At 42.8% G+C, this 18,799-nt stretch overlaps 1 protein-coding gene and 1 long non-coding RNA gene across 3 annotated transcripts; one reads left to right on the top strand and one right to left on the bottom strand.

Annotated features, from left to right (window-relative positions):
• Positions 1-1,944: 1,944 nt before the first annotated feature.
• LOC112271118 lies at positions 1,945-11,054 on the top strand. The gene is made up of 2 exons (XR_002964008.1): positions 1,945-2,455; positions 8,139-11,054. It is a non-coding gene; the product is annotated as an uncharacterized LOC112271118 (long non-coding RNA).
• A 3,094-nt stretch (positions 11,055-14,148) lies between these two features.
• Positions 14,149-18,714, bottom strand: LOC100841226. 2 transcript variants are annotated; one of them, XM_003569355.4, is made up of 5 exons: positions 18,454-18,709; positions 17,432-17,538; positions 14,992-15,834; positions 14,733-14,888; positions 14,149-14,623 (listed from the first exon to the last, which is right to left on the bottom strand). In XM_003569355.4, exons 1-5 carry the CDS (start codon positions 18,524-18,526, stop codon positions 14,246-14,248), a joined length of 1,557 nt encoding a protein of 518 aa, XP_003569403.1. In that variant the 5' UTR covers positions 18,527-18,709; the 3' UTR covers positions 14,149-14,245. The 2 variants fall into 2 exon arrangements, with proteins under 2 accessions (XP_003569403.1, XP_024315897.1); XM_024460129.1 differs by lacking the exon at positions 14,733-14,888 and having other exon boundaries at positions 14,151-14,623; positions 15,722-15,834; positions 18,454-18,714.
• Positions 18,715-18,799: the final 85 nt, after the last annotated feature.

The following is an 18,799-nucleotide window of genomic DNA, read 5'->3' on the forward strand; positions in this document are numbered from 1 at the left end:
ATTTGAGAAGAGTCCTAAAGACTGTTTAGGGGTCTTGTTTTAGGAGCTCCTGCTGAAGATGCTCTAAATCTAGGAATGAAATGGCCTGTGAGTTTGTACTTGAATAATGTTCGTACTAGCATTTGTTGCTACATAATTTCTAAAAAAAACAATGACAAGTGGAACATTAAATTGTCGAGATTTTTAGAATGTTGTTACATTATGGCTGAGCTAGCAGCACATAGACTCCGACCCTCTGGCTCGCTGCGGAGCTGTGCGCTCCTGTCCGTGGTGGGTATATGGTAGCTCTGGGAGAAAACCCCACACCAATGTTGTCGGTGCCGGCAACGATGGCGTCATCAGACATCGTTTTCTTTTTGAAGGCGTCATTGAGCTGCCCTGTCACATCCCATCCTTCGTAAACGAGGTTCCTCGGAGCGAAACCTTTGATCCGATGTCCGAGTCGTTTAACGGCGGCGTCTTCGAACGTCGTGTCCTCGTTTGAGGCGTTACCTCTGAGCCCTCATTTCATTTCGGCGGCGGAGTTTGCTTGCAACGACGGGCCTTGCTGGGGACTTGGCCAGGGATGACGGCTTTGAGCAACATTGGCTAGCTGAGGTGCAAGCTGTTTCTGTGGGGGCAACCTCTTTCTTGCTCCGACCATCGAGGAAGTCCAGACCTGTCTATCTTCTTCCGGTGCAAGGATCTGTTTGCTTTTCGATGTCGTTAGAGCGGGGGGAGGGGGGTTGCTTTGACGGCTATGACTTATTTCTTCGGTTTTGACTTCTATTTGCTCGTAGTCACACATCTTTTTTTAGAATAAGTTGTGCCTTATATGTTTTTAGGCTCAATTTTTCTCATAAACAAGATCATTTTTTTTTCTAATCGAGCGACAGAAATTGAACGTCTCGGGCTAAAAATAATGATGATGTGGTTCCATCAAATGAATTGATGGAGGACTAAGCCTTCTCCTTGAGTAGGGACTATACAATCTTTTAGATGGAGAAAGTATACCATTTGCTCTCTCTGTTTTAGATCAATGCTTCATTAATCCATAACAGGAGAGTCAATACATATAAGGTCTCTGAACAAATAAACTAAATATAAGGGGCAGCAGGTCAACGGAGGAGGGGTGAGGGAGGCGCCGGTCGACGTAGTACCAGGCAATGGCGGCCGCTGTCGGGGAGATGTGGGGAGGGGCAACAGCAGACGGTCCGATGGGCGCGGCGGCGGACGGTAAGATGGGGACGGGCAGCGGTGGATGGAGAAGATGGAGTGGGAGCACCGGCCGCCAGCAGAAGATGGAGAGAGGGGTGGCGGCGGTGGCCACCGGAGAGCTGGGAGCCCTGCGCAACCCTAGCGGGATGCAAAGGAGACGGTCGCGGGGCAGAGGTCAGGGAACAGGTCTGGGTTATTTTTTCGAGTGATTTCTGGGCGGTGGCATTTCAGGTGTAATTTCGGTTCGTCCTCAGGGCAGTCTCACTAGAGGTGCTGAGAAGCCCGAAAAGCTGTTCCAGACCAGTTTCTGGATTTGCACTACAAGAAGCTGAAAAAAATGCCTCCAAAAATCTTTCTTTCTTTTCGGTTTGTGGTTTCCCGAGACCTGGAAGCTGAAAAGAAGAAGGGGCGGGCGTCAACTACTCTCACGACACACAACTTTTTTTTTAAGGACTCACGACACACGACTTTGACCGGAGAGGCCGAGCTTCCGAGAAATCTAACTTGTGCGTGCGCAGCGATTTGTCTTGCCGAGTGCTCACATCGCCCCACCGTTGGATCTCAATCAACGACTCACAGTGCTCACCAATTCACCTCTGGTCCTCTTTTTTTTTGACAGCGATTCACCTTTCGTCCTTATCAATCCTCACCTCAATTCACTTCTTGTAATTTTAGTCACTGTAAGCGTGAATGCAATAAGGTTGTGGATGCCCTTGCGGCAGCCGGTGCAGAGATGGTTCACGGTTCCCCAGCCGTATGGCCGGACTGTGTTCCTACCTTGGTACGTGACTTCGTTGCCAGCGATCTAGCTCGGCACGTTAAGTAATGGAATATTTTTCCATCTAAAAAAAAAAAATCCTCACCTCAATTCTTTCCGCCTCGTTCCCCAATTTTCTCCATCTCGCTCAACGACCTGCTCCCTGCCCTGTACGAGTCTACGAGACGCATCCTCCTAGGGCGGCGCAACCCGAGGCGGCGGAGGAGGGAAGGCCAAAGAAGAGGGCGGAGGGTACAGGGCGTTCAGGCGAGGGGCGAGCCGAGGACCGCGCCGAGCTGTGGAGGGAGCGCTTTAGCGCCGGCTCGCCGGCGGAGGAGGGAGGCGACCCGTTCCAACCTGGCACTCGGCGGCGCGGTGGTCAGACCCGAGGCAGAGGAAGCACCTCGACGGCAGGGGGTTCTGCGCCGTGCCCTCCACTTCTGTACATGGCGGTGTCTGCCCAACTTCCCCATCTCCCCGTTGGCGCCTTCTATCCACCACGTGAGTAGCTTCAGTTTCTGTCTCATATTTTATGGATCATTTGATTGGCATAACATGGAGTTAATTATCATGTTGTACAATGTGGAGTTTTCTAGGGGTACGTGTGGTACGCCAGTATAGTTTCTAGCGTCCCTTCCTAGCCGGATTTGTGTAGTTTTTATGGACATTTTTCTGATCTCATGTATGTGTTTAGTTGTTCTGTAGTTTCTACAGCTCTAGCATGTGTAATGCACATTGGGTTTCTGTAGAATTTTATGCCCTAGCATGTGTAATGCCACCGTAGATTGTAACGCCACTGTAGATTATGCCCTAGCATTTTTTGTTTACATTTTCTGCCCTACCATGTGTTTATTGGGATGGAATTTCTTTAGATTTATGCCATAACATGTGTTTATTTTTTGTAAGGTTTATGCCTTAGCATGTGTCTTTTATTGGCGAAGTAATTTCTGTAGCTTTATTTGCCTAGCATGTTGTTTAACTCACCAATTCAATTTCGTAGCATGTGTTTTTTTTGCTGCTGTGTAATTTCTGTTAATTTTGCCATACCATGTGTGTTCTGCTGACATGCAAATGTTCTTCTACTTGTTATAGATTTTTCTTTAGGTGAGTCAAGTTAGTTCTTCGATCCAAGTATTTAGTATGTAACCTTTTTTTTCTATTAAAAGTTACATTCACCACTTCTTTGGATGTAACATTTTCTTAAATCTTACATTCACCACTTTTTTGGTGTAACTTTTCTTCTTTTCTTTGAATTCTAGATGTATCTTATCAGCGTGATCTGTCTGAACTTTTAGTGCTAACTAGATGTAATCTTTTGTTGGAACCGGTGCCAGTTTGAAGCTTCTTATTTCTTACAAGCAAGGTTTTTTGCTTGCTGGAAATGTCTTTTGTTTCACAAATTGAAGTGATGCTAGGCTGTACTATGACAAAAACAACCTGAAACTACCGCATGTGCATCCTTTTCTATCTAACAGCAAATAACGTCTAGGTTACTAGTAGACAAGTGTCTTTGTTGAATTTTCTGTTCGGCCAGACTCTCTTGTCAATTCTTTTTAGTGTGAGGCTTTAGTTTGTGGCTTGTTGGGTCTCTTGTTCTATGGTGTGTCCTTGTGTCCTGTAGCTGTCCCACTCTTCGTATATTTGTACCCTTTGTATATATCTTTTAATAAATTTTACTCTCAGAGCCTCTCCTACAGTTTTTCTTCAAGACTAGTAAGCTGCCCGTGCGCTGCAACGGATTAATATTATTGTCATGGCCAATAGCTAAGGAGAGTAAAGGTAAAAAAAACACAAAATATTGCAGAACAACCGCAAACAATACAAGAGCGCAAGAGCAGGAACTTGGTTCATACATATAAGTTAAACCTCCAATTTGACCAGCTCCCACCCAGAATGATACTATGATAGCTGACGATAAAAATTTCTTCAATTAAAACTTCCAAGATAAACACTGTACAAGAATATAGCATGATACTATCCAGAACTTCTAGATAGGAGTACTGAATACGAACAATTCATTGCTAAGCAGATGTAAAACAACAATAACAAATGACAACTGTAGCTCCACCATCCCCATATCTCTCCCCCCCCCCCCCCCACCCACACACACAGACACAGTAGACCAAAAGAAATGATCGCAAGACCTGCATACTTAAAGGATGATCATAGTTGATGTATTTGATATTCAAGGAGAATTAACAGATTGAAGTTGGTAACAACCAAGACATGTTACCTACAAAGATAACATGTGACTCAGTGCTTGCTTCCTACACAATAAAATGCACAAACATAAACATCACAACATTTGGCATCGAATAGCGCATCTATCGGCATAATAATCTTAGGTGCTCCAAGCAAAGAACCTTCTACATTGGATATATTCTGGGAAGTTTTTCCTGCGGATAAAGCTGATGTTGGTCAAGACGTTAAGGCAAGTTATTGGACAGTAGGCACAGACACTACAGCAAAACTTATAATTTCAGGCAGCTAGGAGAGTAGGAATAGTCAAATCTAAATTTTTAGAGCAAGATACTGGACAGCAGCAGTATATAAATGCTAATATGCGAAATGTACTCTCATTTTGTTATATTGGCAGCAATGCTTGTCCAAACAATACAATAATCCACGGTAGTTTTTACATTTTAGAGGTTCACAACCTGGGAGACAGGGCATAATAAGTAATAAAACTAAACCTTTCATGAATCGAGCCCAATGAAAAAAAAAGACACCTGAATGGAAGGAGATTGAACATTCTGATATTGGCAAATAAAAGAAAATATGCCTTATATCTGATGAAAATGCAGGCTGCATGGACAATGCTTGTATGCGAAATGTACTCTCATTTTTTTATATTGGCAGCAATGCTTGTCCAAACAATACAATATTCCATGGTAGTTTTTAGAGGTTCACAACCTGGGAGATATGGCATAATAAGCAATATAACTAAACTTTTCATGAATCGAGCCCAATGAAAAAAAAAGACACCTGAATGGGAGGAGATTGAACATTCTGTTATTGGTAAATAAAAGAAAATATGCCTAATATCTGATGAAAATGCAGGCTGCAAAGACAACCTGAGATAGAGCAATTATAAACCCGGATGGAGGGAGTATGAACTGTAGCAGCTTCTGAACTAACACAAGCACACGATTTTGTTTAGTTCAATCACAAAAACAAGATTCTAGATTAATACTAAAGTGGCATATAAGGAAAGCAAATACAAAATCAGCATTGTCCGAACCTAAAAACACCGATTAACTTCACTGATTTTTCAGTATCAAAACTCTATGCAAAAAGATTGACACACAATGAATCCTCCTGCTTCTCTTACTACAAAGAACCTGCTTTCACATGCGCAGGTAACAAATCCATATATTAAATTTTGCATTTCATCAATTACAAATCAATATGCCGAGACTTGTATTCAATCGTGTTATGGTTTGTACAACAGATAAAAAAACGACTCCGGTGAACATAGCGCAAAACAGAAAATTAGCTCAATAGAAAAGGAATTGTACCATAGGAGGAACAGAAAGTGAGCACAAAGTGTAGGCAACAAAAGACAGAGGATAGTCCATCTAGGCCAAAGCACCTAATCTATGCATGGAGACCACATTTACAATATGCACAAGACAAATAGATCACTTCAAAATTCTATGCATCACGTGATTCCCTTTTTTTGCATTTAGCCAGCGACAATACTGTACGAGGAAACATACAAACAGGAGAATGATTTGCAGATACCGCTCTCCTGAGCACCTCGTCCATGTCTCGGCTCACGGTGCACGGTCACGGGTTGTATGGGCGAGCGCCTCCATGGGTCGGCGGCTGATGAGATGATCGGTGAGCGCTGATGGTGGCGGGGCTGCGCGCGAAGGTCGGTGGCTGACGGGCTGCACCTGAGGGCTGGCGGAGTAGGGGCTGCGCTCGAGGGCCGGCGGAGGATGGGCTGCGCCCGAGGGTCAGCGGAGCATGGCCGGGGCTGTGCGAGGTGCAGTGGAGGAGGGGCGGCTGCGCACGATGGTTGGCGGTCGGCGAAAGAGGGACTGCGCCCAAGCGGCAGCGCAGGAGGGGCTGCAGTTGAGATGGGGCGGAGGGTGGGGGAAGGCTCATGGATCGGGCAAAGAGGTCGTGGGAGCCTGGGAGGGGAAATGCACAGTAAACCAGGCTCCACCTGTAAGAGACAGAGAAGTGGTGACGTACCGCCACCACCACATGGCTTTTTTATTTTTCTTCAAGAAATGAATTTCCATGGGATCCTAGCAAACTTTTGGATGGAATTTATAGCAATTAGATTCATATGATTAGAAAGAGGGAGAGCTGGAGGTACCTGATAATGCCATCGTTTCTTTTTGAACAGCAGTTTGTGAGTTGCTTTGTCTTGATCATTGATCAGTCGGTATTTTTGTTGTCCCTTTTTTGGATGTAATGCATGAGGGTTTTTTTCGTGGGTAGATCTGTTTCATGGAGAAGTAACTTTGGCGGCGCAGCTACGGATCCCAAAGGACACCGATTAGTGCCATATTTACTTTGAAACAGCGCTAGAGGAGGAAGAAAGTGGTGGTAATGGTATTAGTAGAGGTGGAAAAGGGCATGCAGGTGACCAAGCTGTCGCTGTCACGTGCGGGGACCAAAGCGGACCATGGAATCTGTCAGGGGGTACTTTCTCCCTTACACAATGCGCGCGCACTGTGTAGACCTATGCCCTAATCTAATTTGTGCCTGTGCACGGACACGTATTACCGGGTGATCACTCTGTGCTCCATCCGATCCAAGGACGCTCAAGATACACATCAGCGAACCACTAACCATGGTCTTATCCATATGCTTCTTCCAATCGAACACTCAAGATACCATCACCCTCCTAAGCAACAAGTATGATGTGTTTTGCACCCTTACGCTTCTCTCTCACCATATCAGGTGCTGCTCTATTGTAAATATGTAACCATTTGGTGAGATTGATATATCCAGTAGGAGACTCTCCTGCTGACTTCCGGTCAAAAAAAAAAAAACGTGCTGCTCTGTTCTTCCTGCCTACTTGTCGAATTCTGTGGGATTGGGCTTTGGACTTAGTTTGTCTAGATCCAGCAAGATGCTTGGCTTGATATATATAACCACTAGAGTTGGGTGTATGGGAGATTGGGATTGATAGTAGCAGCTCAAAGTAATAAACCCCATAAGCTTCTTTCAGGCTCTTAAGACATCAAACTTGTAGCTATTTTTCAGGGCCTTGTGATTCTCTCTCTTTTATTTTTATTTTCTCAGGGCCTTTTGAGTTCTAATTCTGTGGCACTGGTATTAATGTGGTGCAGTTTAGATATGAGCTTCAAATTTTTGATGCAGTACCTGCTCTTCAACTGGAAACCAAATTTTTTTTAAAAAACTTGTGGTGACAGATTGAAGTTCTAGGATTGTATTTCCAGCATTTTAACCTCCTTCTGTGTTCTTTGGTGATTGTGGTGATGTATAAAAAATAATTTAGTGAAACCTTTCATTGTTGAATTTATGGCGAAGGTCGACAAGTTATTGTTTGCCTCTAGACCAAATTGGCTACACCTTTTCATCTGATGGAATCACCACTCCCCTGTCAGACTTAGTATAAAAATTCCACTATCCAAGTGTCAAGTGTGTAGAGTTGGTGGGGTAGATTCACTGAATTTCAACTTGAGTAGTTAAGAGAGTCAAGACCATACTGCTGCTACATTGAGTAGCTAGCCTTATGTTACTTCAAGAATATGTCAATGTTAATGTTTGATCTATGCTATTGAGTGCACCATCAAAATTTGTATTTTCATATATTTGTAATTTTAACTCTTGATATGTTGTTTCATTCTCCACATTTTCTATATCTGTTGACCATGGCCGATCAAGGGTTTTAGTTGTCCTTAGTTGTTAATGGGATGCGTCAACATGGCCTGTTTGTATAACTTCCACAATGCATAAAAGAAAGTTTGGTGATGACCTGTGTTGAACATTACCAGCTTTCAGTGTGTGTAGATGAATGTTTCTTTGTGCCACAACGTTGATCATGTCTAGACATATGTCCTGGATATGGCCTTTTTGCACTCTCTTTTTATATAGGGTGTATTGGGTTGGGTTCGGCCTGCTTATTCGGTGGTGGCCTGTTCTCCTCAGTGCCGTGGTCTTTTTTTTCTGTCTTGACAGTGCTTGCCTCTGTATGCAGCTCCTGTGTGTGGCCACGTTGTCCGGGGATTAGCGTCGTTGTTCTTCAGGTGACTGTCGGGGCAGGGTCTTGGTGCAGTTCTGCTGTCTCTGTTCTTCAGTGTCGCGTGTTGTTGGGCTGTGCGTGCGAGTTGTGCTTGGAGTTTGCTGTTTCGCTGGTTCCGCTTGTCTGTTGTTGTTTTCGTTGTCTGATGTGTGTGTATGCCCCACTGTGATTCTTGGTTTGTCCGCGAGTGTGTCAGGCATTGGTGATCAGGTTGCGTTCTGCTGTGGGCGTGTTCTGGCGTCTTTGTTTGCGATGGGGCGTTCCTCTGCTTCTGGTGGATCGCGTGGCTTCAAGCGCTCTGGTACCATTGTTGGATGCTCTTTGCTGTGTGTTAGTTGCTTGTTCCTTTTTTTTCTTACTTCGTGTGGGGATGCAAGGTTCTTGGGTCTCGTCTGGGTTTGATTTTCAGGTGGCCAGTTCGAGGCTGGTTCTTCCTCTGGCGACTGGTGGTGCCAGCTAGGTACAATCATGGTGGTGGATTGCGATGGTTCTGGACTGGACTTGAGCGTTTCAGTTACGTGAGTTTCGTGCCATATGATTTCTAATGGTTCTGTACACTATTCTATTTCTGATATTGTTCTCTAACTCATATATATATTGTTCACCAATGTCCCTATTTTTCTATTTCTGATATTGCACTAGGCCATTGGCTACACTGTAGTATGGCTTTGTTCTGATTTTTCTTTGTATATTGTATGAATGTGTTGCTGGAATAGTATATATATGTTGTTTGACAACTGGAGCTGGAATAGTACATGTGTTCTCTGTATCAAAAACTTGGTTTGGATTTAGATTTTTCTTTCTAGGTCTATGCATATTTTCCTTGGTGCTTGTATATTGGCCGTAGCCACTTTGCTGGTGCAGGCACTGATGCATCTGGGGAGTAAGCGATGGCCGTTTCATCACTTATGAGAATTTTTTTTTCTGTTCCTTTCTCATCCTGCTTCCTATCTTATTTATAATCATCTGGCTGGACTGCTGCTTCTTGAATGTTAACTAAACTATTCCTCTATTACTACAGAATGCATCAAGCTAAATTGTCACTCAATAGAGCATAGTTAACTTTCATGGTGTTTATTAGATTAGCTGCTCCTTTCCTTTTATCAATGCTTATAGTGTACCTTTTCAGTTCGAAACAATGAAAGCAAACATGCATGCTTCAGCAGAGAAGCAAACTCAGTACTCAACAAAAATCCATGAATGGAAGCTTATGTTTGTTTTCATGCTTAAACATTTGATTACCGTCACCACTTCTGAATATGGTATTGTCCATATATGTTTCTGGTATGCGGCATGTACATTAACCAAGGTGGGTTCTTTTATCCCTTGCTCCTTATAGTATCATGTTTGATATCTGCTTTCTATTGCTACACTGCAAGATATCCTGTAGTATTGCTTTTTATGCTTATACAATAGCTGCTCTTGATGTTAGACTTCATGTAATGCTTCTTGCTTAGCTTCAAAGAATTTGGAGCGTTTGGGCCTGAAGTGGTTTGATGTTTACCTGTCCTTTTGTATCATGGCATACCTCTTGGAGTCAGTTCCATCCATACATCTCTCCCAATTCGCACAAGCGTGCTAATATTTAGACTAAACACAAAGATTTCTCCTATTTCAAGACTTGTATGCCGGCTTTTTTGCAAAGAAACCCCTGTAAATTTCCAAAATAAACCTGCAGTCCACGTTCTGTTGGACCTTTTGCGAAAAACCCCCTGTGAATTTTCGAAATTAACGCGCAGTCCACGTTTAATTGAAGATGTGGGCTGCAGGTTTATTTCGGAAATTTACAGGGGTTTCTTTGCAAAAAGGCAGCGCCAATCAATTAGGGACAGAGGGAGTATTAGATTGGCATAAGAATATAGTGAGAAATTACAAGAAACCGGGTGATTTCTTCTCCCAACTCCTTTTGTTGTTCTAGTATGCAAGTAGCCACCTCTGCCCGTCCTACCAGTCTGCAAATATTCAAGTATTCAAATCCTGAACTGCAAGTCTCTCACTTCTAGTCAAAATATTCAAAGCCTGGACTGCAGGTCTGCAGATTAGGCTATATAGTCATCTTTTGCTCATATTTGTAAAACCATCGTGGATCGATGAACCAATATTGGCTATAGTTTCTTAATATCTCAGGTTACATAACTACAAATGATAGGGTATTGTATTTGATTTTATGACTGACTGACTTGAAGTTGTTTATGGTGCTAGATTGAAACTAATGCTTTCTCTTTTCCCAGTGAAGTTAAAAACTAATCTTCGGTCCATTTTCAAAAGTTAATTAAGCCATGTGGCACATAAACACAATCTCAGATTGTTCTTTTCCTATCCCGAACTCTAAAGCTGGGATATCCAGGTTACTGTTTCTTGGTTGAGTATGTTGGCTACTATGATCTTTTAAGACAATGAAAGAACTTACCTGGCTACTGTTCCATCATCAGCAGGAGTGTTGGAATGGCCCAAGGTTTTGTACTCTCTTTCTTTGTACCTGTTTTTTTACATCGGTTTAGTTTAATCTTGTTTGCAGTCAATGTTGGAGAAAAAAAGGTATATGAACTGCAGACAACATCATACTTAATTATTTTCTTAACAGAGGTAAACCTATTCTCATTAACTGCTTGGCTCACAATCCATCAGTTCATCTTGTCGTCACATGTAGGTCTGGAATATGTCTTCCTCTGCCAAAGGACCTGGTGAACCATACTGTGAGAGTGTGAGGTGCATGTACAGCCCTGTATATTGCAACTGTATATTGCAACTACGGGTGAATCCAAATTCGTTCCAGTTGTGTACAGCTACTATTTATCCAACTATTTGCTGCAAAATTTCTTAAAGACACTACCTGGTTAAATTTTAAAAATTGAGATGCGATTTTGTGATTGTCTTGTTTTTTCCACTTATTCTATCTACTGCTGGTAATTTAATTGTCGACAAACAAACCATCCATATATATGTATAGGAAGTGCTCCTTGAAGAAAAACATGTACAGGTGTGATTATATCTGGATGCAACAACCATGGAGATGTATAAATGAAAAACTTTGGTTTTTCACATTTCAGGGAAAATTTGTAAAAAATGATCTTACCACGTGTTAAGCTAATAGATGAAAAAATATTATATGTGTCTTTTATAATGTTCACAAATTCATCAATGATTTCATGTTCATTTGATACTCACTGGTTTCCATGAATCTAAAGATAGGTTTAAATTTGTAATCTTTTGGTACATACTGTACATTTTCCTAAATAACTGGTGTTGTGTATATTTGATTTATTTGTTGTGTTTACTATGCTTGCGTCGTATAAACAAAACTGATACCTTATAACAAAGATAAAAACAAAAACATGTCATCCAAACATGATAACAGGTTGCACACTTACACATACAGCGGCAATAGGATACTCTACTAGGAGAGAAGTTGGTATGCTGCTGCTTTACGTACAAATGAGGAGATGACTCTAGGACGGCCAAACTGGAACGGTAAAATTGACTTTAGTTTAAAAAAAGGATATTCATATTTGCTCTGGAATGTCATGTAACATTAGTTTAAATGCTATTTTTTTTAAAAATAATACTTTTTTTATCAATATTAAAAATAATGCTCTTTCTGATCTATATTAATTGTCTCAAATTTATTCAAATATGGATATATCTATGCCTAAAAAGCATTTATATACATGTAATATTTCGACAACTAATATGGATTGGAGGAAGTATACAGTTTGAGAATTTTTCAAAAATATTCATATTTGCTCTGGAAGGTCATGTAACATCAGTTTGAAAAAATTTCAACTAATATGCACTATTCGGCCCGGCCCAACCCAGCAGGCCTCCCCACTGCCCCTCACTGGCACTAATCAGCTTAACCAAGCCGTACGTTCGCCCAAGCCGATTAGTACTTACCATGGGCTAAGCCCATAAGTTGCATGCCTCTTCCACCAATTGATTAATTAGTACTTACCATGGGCTAAGCCCATAAGTTGCATGCCTCTTCCACCAATTGATTAATGATGCATGCTGCATGCCATGCGTTCTTAGGCCTTTTGGTTAGCACCCTGAGCATGTTGGCTGAAAAATTTAGCTGCCTGCAGTTGGCCTGAACTCACATGCATAATTGCTTGGTCAGGCCTGAAAAGATCTCAGGCTGTGTTTGGTAGGAGACTTGGAACCATGCCTTTGCACGCATGTAGTGTTTATTGTATAGCTTCCTAGACTGTGCTGCTCCTTTTACTTTACACGTGTAGCCATCACAACCTCAGGCAGCTTGGAGAGAGACTCAGGCCTCCGATTTTCCAGGCCTGAGTACAGACAACAATCTCAGGCAGCATTCATCAGGGTGTTTTTTCAGGTATCCAACCAAACAACCCTCACACAAGTTTCAGATATGCAGCAGGCCAGGCACAAAATAGCCAGGGTAGCAACCAAACGGACCCTCTGTGCCTCATCAAGACCGAATAGTCCAACCGGCCTATCTATAGCTTGCATTGCATGCATGCTTGGGTCACTACTCTCTCGTTGTCTCTCCAACCTTTGCTAATTGTGTACGTACTGCTTGGTTTACTTACATAAATCCATACCAATATATTAAATTGTAGTTGTTGGTGATGGTACGGGCGTCATCGCGGTACGTTACTTCACCAAAATTATGGATATGCCACTGTGCACGACCAAAAAGCAGCCCGAACAAAAATCCCGACCGACATCGATCTCACTAGCCTTCTTTCGGTGCCCATGACACCCTTCCCCGACTTGCCTCCCGCGCGCACTGCCTCATCTCCCTCCCTCTTCCTTCGCACGCCACCTCCTCATTGTCTCCACCGATGCCTCACCTCCCACGTCAGCCGCTAGACCGAGCTCTCGCCGCATTGCCCCTCGCTGGCCTGTTCTGGCACCACCTCCTCCCGCCGACCGGCGCCTCTCCTCCGACACACCACACTCATGCCGCTTGCTGCCCGATGTCGTCCCTTGCTCGTCCAGTCTCGTTCTTTTCTCTAGATCAAAAAAAGCAGCCCCACCTACGCACATGCGATGCGCCTCCTCCACTGCTCCTGTATCAGATCGCATCCATCTCCAAACCAACCTCCCCTACGTGTTCCCAAAATGCAGCCATCACCAAACCAACCTCCTCTCCTCCATCCCAAAACGGTAAGGGGCTAGAGGGGTCTTGTCAGGTATTAATGGCAGCGGTTTTCAAAGGAAGATCAAGAGGATGGCAAACAAAGAATTTATGAGCCGAATCGGTTCGTCAATTAGTGGGGATTAGTTTTGCAGTTTTAATTCGGAGAGAAACAACCGATTTGGTGGGATTCAAACCTGCGGCGCCATGGCTACACCTGCGTCTGTGTGCCTTCTCTGTTCGGGGTCGTACGCCAGGAGGAAGACGAAGAGAAGACTCGTACTGGGTTGCACAACGCTCGGCCAGGAGATGGGCGAGAGGGAGAGTCAGAGAGATGGGGTGGGCAGTTACCAAGGGATAGCCTCACGACAGGTAAACACATCGTAATCGTTCTAGACATATGTGTTCATGAAACGTCAAACTTTAAATTTGATATCTTAATACATAATACATTTCTTATTGTTCCGTAGCAACGCACGGGTCTTTTGCTAGTATGTCTAGGCTTTGGGTCGAAAGTTATGGGTGGTTTAGTAACGCATGCATGCTTCTCGGGTGTCGTCACTGATTAACGGCTAAAGTATTCTGAGTGCGTAATGGCTGACCTTGGGGCGTACGTGAATGAATATTCCTGAAAGAGGCATGCAACTGCGTCTCGTCTCAAACTGATAAGTACTAATCAGCTTGAGCGAAGCTGATAAGTACTAATCGGCCTGACCAAACTATTGATGAAAAAAAGTGTATTATTTAAAAAAAAGTTAGCCAGTTTAAATTGACTTGACTTCACATGGTTAATAGGTCGGCTCAGGCTTGTTTCAAAACCGTAGTGAAAGGAAGCACAAAACATACGCACACCAAAAAGAATAAGAACTGCACAACAGACAGTTAGGATATATTAATGAAACGACCATGTAATACTACATAATTAAAAATAAAAAAAATCATGATAACTTGGTATCTAAGTTTTAACAGCTTTACACCGACGGCAAGGCTCCACAATTTTCAACTCAACAGTAGAGGGAACTTTCTCTAAGATGTATCTTTTCACAGCCAAGAGCGTTTTATGCGCTTCCACGATCATATGTTTATTCACACCGATGCATGTACTAGTTTTGCTGTCAGAACACCTCATATCATAACAGACAGTGTCCAACGTAAGGTACTGTAGTGACACCGCATTCCCAAGAATATGGCATGTTAGCTCAACCATGCTCTTGGCAGAGCAGAAACCAATGATCTGCACCTCCTTGATGTTGCCATGGCAGTGTCCAGGCATCTGCCTTAGATGCGAGGAATCACCCAAAACTGAATCATGCTCCATCCTATCTTGCGTTACCTGCCCATGATAGATATCAATGTCAATAACAGACGAATGACAAGATATGTACTTGAATTAATTGTTCCACCAAATACTAGATACATTTGGCAAGATGAACATGACTTACACACAACGTGAAAGTCTCCAAGGAAGGACACGCATCAAGAAAAAAAACTAGAGATAAATAATCATAGCCTGGGCAAAAAGACCCTGATGATACCATAAAAGAAATACACAAGTGCTTGAGGTGGAGGAATTTGTCAGGTAATACCGGTATATCTCCCTGCACGAAAACACCTCAGATTAATGATAGACGAAAGGAATTGCCAGTTGCTATTATTCACATGAACAATGCTGGTATATTATGGTGGATATTAGAGTATTACCACCAACGATGAAGTTATGTCAAGAGCTTCAAGATTTGGGACCATCTGTGGAAGCGTAGCACGAGCATAATGAACAAGATTCCAACACGAACCTAGAATATTAAGGTCTCGCACTGTATCTCCAAATGAAAGTTCTACTACACCACCGGTGTATTGAAAATAGGAGAGATTTGGAGCTTTGCTCTTTACAACTTCCAGATTTTCACACTCACACAGGACCAAACGGTTAAGCCTCTGCAGCAAGTAAGGTATATTCAGGGAAATTATCTCATCGCAATCCATGATTATCAATTCCTCCAAAGCAAAAGAACTGGAAAGCAGGCACGATAACTCATCCCCTGTAATATGCACTTCATACAATTCCAGACTAGTCAGGCTTCTTAAGCAACTAAATCCAGCCATGGGACGGAATACACAACAGCTGAGATTGAGATTCCGAATTGAGTTTGCACTCCCACCAAGTAAAATTGAACACGGGAAGTTGTACTCTACGTCATAATGAAGTGAAAGTGCAAGTTCTTCAATCCCTGGCCTAACACCAAGACCAAGCCAATTATTAAGATAAGAGGTGCTGATATTAGCAACATCATGTATTTCAAGCTTGAGTGCCTTGACACCAATGCCTGAGTGGTTTTTCAGAATGTGGTCAATTTTCGTGATAAGATCAATCGATATTTCATCTGATATTTTATTCTCTCTGTACTGGTTTTCATCAACCAGTGTTTCCAACCTGAAGGTAAGATTGGGATGGCATCTCCAAGACCGTAGAAATGTGTGAGACACGCAGGCAGCACGTGCAGCATCTCGCAGTGACAGCAGAGAATGTATATGACCCCAGATTTCCTGCATGCACATGCGTTTTAGAAAAGTTCAACATTGGACTTGTAAAGGCGACCAGTTACTTCAATTTGGAAAAGACAAAATAGCGCCATATAGAATAACATTAGGAACTAGGAGCTTCCACAAAGTACAGTGCATTGTGGTAGTTAAACTGAGCATTGTGCAGAGAAGATCCTTCCCGTAACTCTTGTTAGTGGCTTTCCTAAGAAGTGTTGTTAGTGATTTGTGCAGACTTTGTAATATGCAATCCATCCCCAGATTGTGCATCGAATAATCAACATTCAACAGTATTAGTTTCTGTGCATTTGTGATGCACTGAGTGTTCTATTGCACAATTGCATGGGATAAACAAGTGAGTTTTGCAACTACAAAAGACAGAAGTGAACATGTAACTTCAGCTAGACTACAAATATTACTATATTTGTACCTCAATATTTAAACATCTAGAAGCCTGTGTAATAGAATGCAACAGCGTTAGCAACTACAGTGAAGATAAAATGACATGAACATTGGTAACTAAGGTGGGGGGATAACAAATTAGACAGACCAGATAAAATGTCATTCTACAGTTACTAGAAAATGCATTTTTGTAACTATTGTTTTTCCTAGTGGACGTAGGCACCTTGGGGCAAGAAATAGCCCTCACTTGGTCTATCTCTACAATTTGGCAATGCCTAATGTTAAAGCATTAAACCAAGCAGGTTATAGATCATGCACATCAACAGTGCAGATATGTATCGAAGTTACGATAAGTTGAAACTAGGGGTAGAAATTGACACCCAAACAACATCAACATTCGAACTAGTGGTCGATATAGGCACCCAGATGTTGAGCGGAAGTGATGGAACGGTTATTGATCTATCAAATATCAAGACTCTTCATAGTAAAATAGTGTGTCTTGCTATGAGATTATCAGCCGGTGAGGATGGCATGTGCCAGATCTAAATCAGAAAGATACCATGGAGAAGTTACAAATTTAAGGCTCTGCTAAGTACAAATACTAAGGATAGTGGATATAATCACAACAAAGGTAGGACATGCTGAGAACCAAGCATAGCTTGGGTGGTCAACCAACGAGGTCTGCTAGCAGCCCATCAGAGTTCGATCTTTGAATGTTACACTTTGGTGTCTCGCTTTTAAAAAAAAAATATATCTATATATTGTCAGACTGCAATCACGCAGCTCTTATAATTTGAGTCAAAAAAAGGTAGTACATGCCAATTGCATGAGCCCGTTTTAGGTTTTAATGTGTGGCTTTTGACTTTTGCCTTATAAAACAAAACACATATATTTAGATGATTTTTACTTTGCTTTTTGCTTATACCATCATTTTACAATATCAAGTCAAAAGCCAAAATTCAAAACCAAAAGCACATAAATAGGTGCTTTTTTTGGCTTATAAGCAAAAACACATAAATAGGTGCTCAAATGTCAAGTAAAACCTAACCAAATAGGGCCCAAATGGGTAGCCCAAGGAATTCTGCTCCTTGTCAAGTAATATTTGTATCTACCTAGCATGTATCCGTCAATGTGAAGCTAGAGCAATCATAAGGGTATTTTACTTGCAATAAACTGTAAAAATCAGCAATTTATAACGAACCTCTGGAAGGCTTGGTCCAAGACGTCTCAATTTTTTCCCACCCGGAGGTTTATCTTCTTGTAGGCAGGTCAGCTCTTTCCTTTTGTCCAATGAAGCAATCAATCCATCTGCAACACATCATGCGTGGTTGAAAGAGATGTCAATAAAGAAAACAACAAGCATAGGCACACCCAATTTGTTTTTATTATCCAACTTGTGAACAAGAAAATAAAACTTCAAATAATCTTAGGACGTAGGTATATTTGCAAAACGTGGCCTGTACTCCACCTCCGACACTCTTCTCCCTCCCATTGCCATAAAACCTTGCATTATTTTTAAAGAAAATTGCACAAAAAACAAATTAATCTTTGGTCACTCTTTGCACAGACAGAACCACTATTTTGATTGGCGCATATAAGCCATAGATACAGTATCTCAAAAAGGCGAGATCAACTCGTTTGTTAGCTGGATTCGAGATCAGCTTGATTTTTGTTTAACATAATTATTGTAGTGACAGCTCAAATTAACATAACTATTGTAGTGATTCATTGTAACATACTCATGATAAACTAATTTTTTTCCGTTGGTAGTTGTGCTATTGTACTAACATATAGAATATTGTACGGAGCATTAATCAGTATCATCCTAGGTTGTATCTTTTCTTATGTGGAATTGTGGTTATTAACGGGCTTTGATCTATTTAGTCTGAAAAGAGAAAGCCCCACGCCGGGCGCACTGTGACGCAGCACCAGCAGCAGCGGCGCTCGCCGTCACTCAACCGCAGTGCCCTCCCGCTGGCTCCCGACAAGAGGCAGCGCGAGCAACCGCGGTGCCCGCCGCGAAACCGCAATCCCGGAGCAGCGCGAGTGATTTGTCCTTCGCGCCGGAGCGAGCCGCCGCGGATCTATCCGACTGCTGCCACCGAAATCTCGCCACCGTGCCGCCGGAACCACGTCGCCGCGCGCGAGCATGAGGGGGGGGAGTCGCAGGAGCGGCTCGCGGGAAACTAGGGTATCCGAACCCAGAGAAGAGAAGAAGCTTACTACGGGGTTGGATTTGCCGGTGACGCCGATCCCGCTGCATGGACATGAGCCGCTGGAGCGCCGGCAGCCCCATGATTCGATAAGATGATGCCTGAAGGTTGAGGTCCAGATTCGGGATGACAAAATCCAAAAGCTGTCCTCTTCTCCCCTTCTCCTTGCAGCCAATTTCGATTTTGGGTTCGAATCCTAGGAAATCGCGTCGGAGCCGCCGCCGACCTCGAAGCCTAGGATGGGCCAGGCCTCAAGGAGCCGTTTCCCTGGGCTCGTTGGTCCTATTACGTCAGTGATATGGGCTACTTCTCTATTTATATTTAGGACTGGGCTACGTGCCAGCCGTATGGAAAAT

The sequence above is a fragment of the Brachypodium distachyon genome, chromosome 2 (assembly GCF_000005505.3).
Source record: "Brachypodium distachyon strain Bd21 chromosome 2, Brachypodium_distachyon_v3.0, whole genome shotgun sequence".
Lineage (NCBI taxonomy): Eukaryota > Viridiplantae > Streptophyta > Magnoliopsida > Poales > Poaceae > Brachypodium > Brachypodium distachyon.

Bases quoted from the DNA above. Each gene is read 5' to 3' on its own strand.
- LOC100841226 (XM_003569355.4), bottom strand. From the start codon at position 18,526: ATGGGGCTGCCGGCGCTCCAGCGGCTCATGTCCATGCAGCGGGATCGG. The intron at 17,539-18,453 runs GTAAGCTTCTTC...GATGTGTTGCAG, and splicing joins CCGGCAAATCCAACCCCGTA to ATGGATTGATTGCTTCATTG. The intron at 14,624-14,732 runs GTAAGTCATGTT...TATCATGGGCAG, and splicing joins TGGAGACTTTCACGTTGTGT to GTAACGCAAGATAGGATGGA.